Source organism: Pipistrellus hanaki (assembly GCF_964339955.1).
Source record: "Pipistrellus hanaki genome assembly, chromosome: 14".
NCBI lineage: Eukaryota > Metazoa > Chordata > Mammalia > Chiroptera > Vespertilionidae > Pipistrellus > Pipistrellus hanaki.
In genome coordinates, this window is record NC_140516.1 from 18,767,443 (window position 1) to 18,777,656 (window position 10,214).

General features: G+C 36.5%; 1 protein-coding gene across 4 annotated transcripts in view; it reads left to right on the top strand.

Annotated features, from left to right (window-relative positions):
* The window catches only part of HERC4 (HECT and RLD domain containing E3 ubiquitin protein ligase 4), a 91,386-nt gene extending 83,971 nt beyond the window's left edge, over positions 1-7,415 (top strand). For all 4 annotated transcript variants that reach the window (XM_084904247.1, XM_084904249.1, XM_084904248.1 and 1 more), the window contains 3 exons: positions 221-404; positions 5,343-5,445; positions 6,686-7,415. In XM_084904247.1, the coding sequence (XP_084760373.1) occupies positions 221-404; positions 5,343-5,445; positions 6,686-6,894 (496 nt within the window). In that variant the 3' untranslated portion in view covers positions 6,895-7,415. The remainder of the gene's footprint in view (positions 1-220; positions 405-5,342; positions 5,446-6,685) is intronic.
* Positions 7,416-10,214: the final 2,799 nt, after the last annotated feature.

Here is a 10,214-nt window from a genome sequence, read left to right on the forward strand (position 1 = left end):
AATGGCTATGAATAATAGATATGTCCACATGACTCCTAGATATACCATAAACATCTCCACAAAGACTTGATTCCCTTTGAACCCTACTCAGTATTATAGATAAATAGCAAAAATATAGGAGCACTCTGTTTTAATAAGACTACAATATACTCCATTTTAAAAAAAGATTTTTATACTTGCGTGTGTGATTTTATTTTATTTTATTTTTTTCCATTTCTAGGCAGGAGTTTGTTGATGCTTATGTGGATTACATATTCAATAAATCGGTGGCTTCCTTATTTGATGCTTTCCATGCGGGCTTTCATAAAGTGTGTGGAGGAAAAGTCCTTCAGCTCTTCCAGCCTAATGAACTACAAGCAATGGTTATTGGAAATACAAATTATGATTGGAAGGAATTAGAAAAGGTAGGGGAAAACACATCTATAATTTTGTTTAAAGGAAAGGCAGAAGGAACATGGCTTATTGATCGAAATATTGTCCTCTCTTTTCTGTTTTGCACTGTTACTGTCACTTTTATAGGGAAACACTGTACAATGAATGGGTTTTAATTGTGTATGAATTAGATAGCATTTTTATGTTAGTGGTATTGGGCTGGATAGAGCTAAAACCATTTAGATAGCTAACATTAAAAAAATATACTAAGACAACAAGGACACAGCATTGGAAACTCACATATATTGCTGGTGGAAGTGCAAATGATATAGTCACTTTGGAAACAGTTTGGCATTTCCTTATAAAGTTAAAATATACACTAGCTACGTGACTGAGCAGTTCCATTCCTAGGGTACTTGTTTACACAAAAATCTATCAACAATGGGGGGGAATAAGGCGGGTGTTATTGTTTAATGGATACAGAGTTTCAGATTTGCAAGATAAAAAAGGTTTGGAGGTGGATGGTGGTGATGGTTGTGCAAAAGTATGAATGTACTTAATATCACTGAACTGTAAAGGATGAAGATAATAAGCTTTATGTTTTGTGTATTTTACCACAATATATATATTTTTTAAACATATTTTTATTGATTTTTTTACAGAGAGGAAGAGAGAGAGATAGTTAGAAACATCGATGAGAGAGAAACATCGATCAGCTGCCTCCTGCACACTCCCTACTGGGGACGTGCCCGCACCCAAGGTACATGCTCTTGACCAGAATCGAACCTGGGACCCTTCAGTCTGCAGGCCGACACTCTATCCACTGAACCAAACCGGTTTCAGCTACCACAATATTTTTAACATGTTTTTAAAAATCTTCAAACAACTCAAAAACTGGGAACAACCCAGATAGTCTTCAGTGGTTGAATGGATAAACCATCTGGTATATCCATTTAGTAGAATACACTTTAGCAATTAAAAAAAAAAATCATCTATTGATACATGCAACACCTGGGATGACTCTCAGAATCCTTTCACTGAGTGAAAGCATCCATTCTCAGAGGATTACATACCGTTTGATTCCATTTATATGACACTCTTGAATAGACAAAGCTTTGGTGAACAGAGGCTAGGGGTGGAAGGAGTGTGTAACTGCAAAGAGGTAGCACAAAAGAGTTCTTTGGGATGATGGAACTCTTCGGTACCCTGATGGTTATATGAATAATTATATATGTGTTTAAAAGCCATAAAACTATGTACGCACTAGGAAAAAATAAAATCTTACAGGGTAATAATAAAAGAAAATTTTTTAATTAAAAACATAATTTAGGCCTTCTGGTTTAATATAATAGAATAAACATGTCTTTCTTTTCTTTTTTAATAAATATATTTTATTGATTTTTTTTACAGAGGGGAAGAGAGAGGGATAGAGAGTTAGAAACATCAATGAGAGAGAATCATCGATCAGCTGCCTCTTGCACACCTCCTACTGGGGATGTGCCCACAACCAAGGTACATGCCCTTGACAGGAATTGAACCTGGGACCTTTCAGTTTGCAGGCCGACGCTCTATCCACTGAGCCAAATGGGTTTCGGCTAAACATGTCTGTCTTTGCTCACTCCCAAAATCTCACTAGAATGACAATAAAGGAACAGAAATAGAAATATACAGACCAAAAACAAAACAACAGAAATGGTGAACAAGAGAAAAAGTTTTGAAAGATGGAAAACAGGTAGTTGAATTTGTGAGTGACTCAGAGCAAAGAAAATTGGATTTTAATTTTCTGGAGGAATAGGGTTTTTCAAGAAGCAACTCATTTCACACCTTAGAATCTCTGAAAGGCACAGGAATTATTTTTCATATTATTCTAATGGCAGGGATGTGGGCTTGGGCTAAAAGCAATAGGATTACTTTAAACTAATTTAAGAAATCATTAGACCTTTCATGTCCCCTCTTCGACCCAACAGAATACAACTCCTGAGAGGCTTTAAAATTTGAGGGATTAGCCGAGACTGGTTTGGCTCAATGGATAGAGCGTCGGCTTGGGGACTGAAAGGTCCCGGGTTCGATTCCGGTCAAGGGCGTGTACCTTGGTTGTGGGCATATCCCCAGTAGCGGGTGTGCAAGAGGCAGCTGATCAATGACTCTCTCTCATCGATGTTTCAAACTCTCTATCTCCCTTCCTCTCTGTACAAAATCAATAAAATATATTTAAAAAAAAAAATTTGAGGGATTAGTTAGAATTAACAATGGCATTCAAAAAGGTAGTACCCAGGCTTAAATCCCCCAGGAAATTGATTGAAGATTTCTTTTGGAGGTTAATTAATCTGCTGAAAAGAAGAAAAATATACTGTAAGGAGACCCCTGTGAACATGGACCCCACCTGCAATCACTCTAAAATGTAAACAATGTAATAGCTTCTCACTACACTTTAGATCATACACAGTGTGTTCTTGCCTCATCTCTCTCATTCTTCCTTTCATTTACTCTGCTTCACCCTTATTGGCCTTTGTGAGCTTAAAGCCCTCCAGGAATACACCAGTCTTGGGGCCTTTCTATTTGCTATTCCAGTGTACCCGGGATTCTCTTCTTCGTGATAATTCCAAGTAGTCTGGCTCTCTCACTTTGTGTCTTTATACCTTCTTAGAGACCTTCACTGCTTAACAACCTAAAATAGGGCATCCATACACACAAGCATTCTGTCTCCCTTCCCTGCTCCTCCTCTCTCCCCTCCCCCAATTACAGTTGTCAGTATTATTTTGTATTCGTTTCGGGTAGAGCATAGTAGTTAAACAATCATATACTTTATAGAATGGTTCCTTTCAATATTTGCAGTATCCACCTGCACCATACAGTTATTGCAATGTTATTGGCTATTTTCCCATGGTGTACTTCTAATTTTGTAACCACTTATTTGTACTTCTCAATCTCTTTACCTTTTTCACTCATCCTCCAACCCCCTCTATTTTATTTTTCATTTTCAATTCTTACTTTATTATCTTTACTGTCTGTCGCTCTTTTCCCTCACTACAATGTGAACACCATGAAGGCAGGGTTTTTGTCTTTATTTCCAGAGCCTAGCACTCAGTAACTACTTAAAACTTTGCCTGGAGATATAATTGACAGAGCACTCATTAAGACTATTTTTTAGTATATCTTAGTGTGCTTATACTTAGTATATACTTTGGTTTTTTCCATTGTGTATCCGATTTATTATAATTTTAGTGATTATGATTTGTGACTTTAAATGCTCTTTCTTCATCAGGACTCTACACATTTCCCCAGAACCACCTGGAGGTTTAAGTAAAAAAGGAATAACTTGAGCCATCTTCCGTTTATTCCCCACTAACAAGCTCACAGATTTAATTCAAATAAGTGAATACATTATCTGCTGGAATTCAAGCTATTTTCTCCAAATTAAATTTCTGCAAAAGTACTAGCAAATATTTTGTAAATTTTAAGATTATAGTCATTGAAATATAATCATGGCTACAATTAGAGACCAAAATTCAAAAAGTCTATTAGCAAATACTTCTTGGGCCCCTGCTGGATGCCTAATACTTTGCAAGAGATTAAGGAGACATCAGTATTTTATGGTCTTTGCCTTCTAATAAGGACACTAGACATTAATTGAACTGTGATAGAAACAAAGGAAGAGAATTTAGTGGGATGGTATATAAGGAGCCTAACAGGCTACACAAATCTGGAAAAGCCTCTTATTAGTAGTAATTTTCAAAAGGTAACGACTTGGTTCACTGCAGTTTCCCCAGTACCCCAAACTTTGACCAAGACTCATTAAATATTTGAATGAATTGGGTGACATTTAATATGAGTCCCAAAGGATTAAGTAGAAATTAGCCTTGATGAGTTAAAGAAAAAAGGAGGGTGTGTCTAAGTGGTCTAGGCTGAGAGACCAGTGTGTCCAAAGCCCTGATGCTGAAAGGTTGTTGCTAAGAAAAAAAAGCAGCTATGGCTGGATTAAAAAACAACAACACTCACTTCACAGTGCAGACTGACCTCTCTTCCTTATCACTCTTTTTTTTCTTTTTCTTTCTTAGTACTAATATTTTTTAAGGTGGAAATTATTGCAAATTATCCCAAAATTTAGTGGCTTAAAAATCAGAGTGAATTTTTATTGTCTCATACAGTTTCTGTGGTTCAGGAATTGAGGGATAGCTCAGCTGGATGGCTTTATCTCAGAGATCTCTTGTGAGTTGTAGTCACGATATTGACTGTGCTGGCTTAAGGATAGAGTTTCCTTTTCAAGATAGCTCACTTATGTGGCTGTTGGCCAAAAGCCCAGTGTCTTACCAGGAGCCTCTCCATAGGGCTATTTGATTGTCCTTATGAAATGGCCATTGGCTCTCCCATAGTGGGTGATCAAAAAGGCAAGGCTGAAGCCATAATTTTTCATAATCTAGCCTCAGACATTATGTATTTCTCATATCTGCAATATCCTAATGATTACAGAGGGCAGGCCTATTCAGTGTGGGAGGGGCCTGCACAGTGCAGGTGCCAGAGATCAGGGGGAGGTCATCTTGGAAACTGACTAAACAGAAAATTATTAGTGTTTGTTTTTAGTACCATTTTTTACAGGGAAGATGGATAGAAAATAATTAATTTGATTTGTGTTCATCAATACAGAAAATTGTTCAACTTTAATTATTTGTTAACATTTTAGCAATTCTAGTTTATCCTTTAGATAATTATCTTTGGAGATATTACAATCCTATCATGCTCTTTGAAGTGGTGTAATCAACATTTCTGTCAATTCATACATGTTTTCTTTCCCCTGGAATTAATAATTCCAAATTACAAAGTGCCCAGGAAATAAAGGTAATCAACTGAAATACATGAGTTTCAAACTCCTGCACAACCTTTATGTGCTAAGGAAGTGAAGCCAATTTTTCAGATTCAAGAAAAAACGAATATCCCTCCATATTAATAAGGGTTTTTTGTTTGTTTTTTAGAATACAGAATACAAAGGGGAGTATTGGGCAGAACATCCTACAATAAAAATATTTTGGGAAGTATTTCATGAATTGCCATTGGAAAAGAAAAAACTATTTCTGTGTAAGTATTTAGGTATTTCTAACTTGTTCTATATTTTATGAGAATGTAATCTAATTAAACTTATTTAATAGGGGATTGCTTCACTTTGGTGGATACAGTTATTTCTTTTTATAGTATTGTTCCAAGGTCCTATTTATTACATATGTTTTCTTATTTTGAAAGTTAATTTGTCTCCAAAATAGAATTGGTTCTTTCGAATGAAAATAACTATAATACTGATTATTGTAAACTGGGGTTGTAATTTATTTTAGAAAAAGGTCTCTTCTTTTTGAGTCTTCATTTTCTTTTTCTCTTTGCTTCTGACCCAAAACATTGGGAATTTCTGTAGAAAATAGACTTTTCCAGGACATAGTTCTCATATTTATACCTTAATCTCTGTTTCATCTGTTAAAATCTGTATACTAATGAAGTCTTATTTTTTTCAAGTTGTCAGAATTTATGTATCTAAATCAGTGACACGCCCTTTGATAGAGTCCTGCTATTGCCAAAGATGTTTTTGTCAAACTTGGTTTTTTGTTTGTTTTTTTTTAAATATATTTTATTGATATTTCACAGAGAGGAAGGGAAAGGGATAGAAAGTTAGAAATATCGATGAGAGAGCTACATCGATCAGCTGCCTCCCGCACACCGCCCACTGAGGATGTGCCCGCAACCCAGGTACATGCCCTTGACTGGAACCGAACCCGGGATCCTTGAGTCTGCAGACAGACGCTCTATCCATTGAGCCAAACCGGTTTCGGCTTGTCAAACTTGTTTTGATCATTGAAATGAGAATCTTGGTTAAATTAGTTTGAAGCGCCATAAGGATATCAAGTCATTAAGTGATTTGAGTTTTGGCTGTGCTTATAAATTTTTGTTTAGAAATGATTTGTCAAAACAAATAGGGGAAAAAAATCATAATCAAAACTGCATTTCATATTTAATTTATAAAGTAGTCCTAAATGGCTGTTCACAAAAGAAAGGCTCCTAAATGTTTTTGTCAGGAGCAATAGTCATTCATTCATCAAACATTTATTAAGCTTCTCCTACTCATAACTAAGATTCTATAACTTTCAAAGAAAACATATTGTGTTGATGTGTAATTATGTCTCAAAAAGCGTGCTCACACATATTCTGGAGATGGACTTCCACATTTGAGCAAATGTTAATATAAAGGTTTGCTATAGTGTCTATAGAAAATGATTTGATAACAAACTGGTTTTGATAAAAGTGGTTCGCTGAATGATTTTTTTCTTGGCAGTATTTTTGACAGGTAGTGATCGGATTCCTATTCTTGGTATGAAGAGTCTAAAACTGGTCATCCAGTCCACAGGAGGTGGTGAGGAGTATCTCCCAGTGTCCCATACCTGCTTTAATCTTCTGGATCTCCCAAAGTACACAGACAAAGAGACTCTGCGCTCTAAACTGATTCAAGCTATTGATCACAATGAAGGTTTCAGTTTAATATAACTTGGTGTTATAACTATTTCGTTTACTGCACAAGCATTAAACTAATTGTGTTTTTCTTGTGGTGATGACTTCAGCAAGGTGACAGAGGGACTTACTATAATAATTCTTGCAAAATATTCAATGCTATCCGTATTTATGAAAGCCAAAAAATATTAAAGGCAAAGTACAAACTGTTAATACTGAACTTAATGTACAGAACTATGAATTTTTTTGGCCATCTTCCAATAAACATACAAGTATTGTGAATACATTGTAGTTTTACTAACATGAATTTTAAGAGTTTGCATATTTCACAAATGATCTGGTGTGTGAGTGCATGGAAATGTTGCTTGAATTTTCTTCAATCACTGGGTAAAAACCTTTAACTTTGGCCTGCAATAGTCATTTGATTATTTTTTCATTTTGTAAATAATGTTAAGTTTTGTAATAAAATGGTTATGTTCTGATACCAGTACGGTTTCTATGGTTGTAATTGAACTGAGCTGACCTTTAAAGATTAAAAATTAAGATTCAAATCTTATTCTGAGAAATTAAAAAGCAAAAATTAGCATGGTGAAAACAATGTTTTTTTGTTTTCTGTTTTTGCTAGAATAAATATCCTTGTGAAAACCTAAATTATGGGTAGGAATATCTAAATAATTTGCAGTTCTTTCCTTTTGTGAATCTTGAGATGCTACTGATAAATGGGGTTATCAGAAAGCTTAATATTTAGTAATGGGAGAACTTTGTACTACAGTTGCCAGAAATAGAAACCTTGGCTACTATGAGAACCAATCACTGAGTTATAGTTTCCAAAACTATTGATGCTGCAGGCTGGTATATAGTCAGAATTTTCAGTGCTTTAGAACTGTTTCCTTGAATTTTTAAGAAATAAATCTTAGTTTTATGGTGCTGATGCTTAGTTATCTCCTGTCATTAAATTGTAACAGTTGATGCAACACATGTGACTTTCTGCTATAATGCAAATATTTATTTTTTAAATTTATAAAAATATGCCATGAAAACTGTTGAAATAATAAAGATTTATTGGTTTAATATTTAAATGTTCAGTGGTTCTCATATAAGATTCAAAATTCTTCAAGGAAAGTAATGTCTCAAGGAAGGGCTCTTAAATTTTGGATTGTTCCCATTTCCATCAGATTTGTCTTATCTTACAGAGGTCCCCAAGTCTGAGAGTTCTAATTCAAAATCTAAAATAACTCTGGAAAACCGTGCTTATCTCATTTTGCAGCAAAACCCAATCTAAATTGTGGAGGCTATTTATGGCAGATATTAAGTGGGGCTTTTTGTACATTTCATTGTGGCAATATTAATGTGTTTAATTATTTATTGTTTTATTTACATGTTGCCTTTGACCCCTGTATGTATTTTTCAAAAATATTAACTTTCACCTGGCTAGTTTGGCTCAGTGGATAGAGTGTTGGCCTGTGGACTGGAGGGTCCCGGGTTCGATTCCTGTCAAGGACACATGCCTGGGTTGTGGCCTTGATCCCCAATGGGAGGCGTGCAGAAGGCAGCCGGTTGATGATTCTCTCTCATCTCATTAGTGTTTGTATCTCTCTCTCCCTCTCCCTTCCTCTCTGAAATCAATAAAAATGTTAAAAAATAATAGTAATAAAAATATAATTAAAAAACTTAACTTTCATAATTCCAAAATGCAAATGAGCCCCGGATTTTTGGAAAAGAGATTGTGGACTTGTACTTTTCAGTTGTGTAACATAAAAACTTCTCGTGGTTATAGGTGTCTTTTTATGTAGATGGCAGCCTTGAAAACAATATTTTCAACTAAGATAATGTTCCTTAAAATAGCATTCTTCCCTATGAAAATCATCCCATGTACCTGATATTATACAGTTTCCCTGTGCATCCATTCCTGAGGGAAGTGGTTATTCATATTAAAAACATATACTGTAAAGCTGATCTGTGAAATAGCCACTTGGGAGCAATAGATAGAATTCATTGAGGGGGGAGGGGGGAATATATATATATATATATATATATACACACGCACACACACACACACACACACACGCACGCACGCACGCACGCACGCACTGGGGGGTGCAGGTCCCTCAGCCTAATCTGCGCCCTCTCACTCCTTACCACCCACCTGCTCACTGCTCCTTAGTGCTGCCATGGAGGTGAGGGAGGCTCTACACTCGTGGGAGCCAGCTTCTGCATTAGTGGTGCTCCCCCTGTGGGAGCACACTGACCATCAGAGGGCAGCTCCTGCATTGAGCGTCTGCCCCCTGGTAGTCAGTGCGTGTCATAGCAACTGGTCATTTCTGCCAATTTGCATATTATGGTTTTATTATATAGAATTTTAAAGTATATTTTTATTGATCTCAGGAAGGGAGAGGGAGGGAGAGATATATAGAAACATCAGTGGGATGAGAGAGAATCACTGGCCAGTTGCCTCCTGCACGCCCCACACTGGGGATCGAGCCTGTAACCTGGGCATATGCCCTTGACTGGAACCGAACCCAAGACTCTTCAACCCACAGGCTGGCACTCTCTTCATTGAGCCAAACCAGCAAATTTTTTAACAAGGACACCTAGCATCTTATCTGGGAACACAACTCTACAAGGTTTAATTTGGGTAAGTCTGATGTTCTTTTCCTCAGTTTCTGCAGACATACGATAACATTAACATGGATATTCATGGTAGAAAATTAAAATATAACTGACAGTTTTTCAAATTTCCATTTTAAAACTAAAACGAAAAATACTTTGAGCCTTCTAGACCAGTAGGAAGAAGGCAGATACTGAGTTCACTAAATTTTAAGACCCATGATTATAGAATTGACTAAACTTTGAAATATTTGTAGCTCCTAACTTTATTACTTTTAACCAATAACCATTGTTTAGACCACATGTGTCAAACACAAGGCCCGCGGGCCAAATCCAGCCCGCCAGGCCTTGCAATGTGGCCCGCACAGCGCTGTCATCACTGCACTCCGCTGTCAGTTTATGACATTGTCAGTTTATGACTGTTCAGTAAACCATTCGGCCCGCGATTTAGGCTGGATTTTAGATTTTGGCCCCTTCTCTGATTGAGTTCGACACCCCTAGTTTAGACTGTCAGTAGAACCAAGACACCCCTTTAAATGGGCATGAAATAAAACTGGAATGGAGATTTTTACACTGTGACCTAAATCAAAAGCCCCAGCCTTCTCACAGGTTCACTCATGGAGACCATTCATTAGGGCTCGTTTCTACCAACAGGTTTTTCACCTTTCTAAATGATTTCCCTGCATTTAGTTTAACAGAAGATCCTAAATCAAAATATACCGTACGTGTAGGGCAGCCCTCCCCTGAAG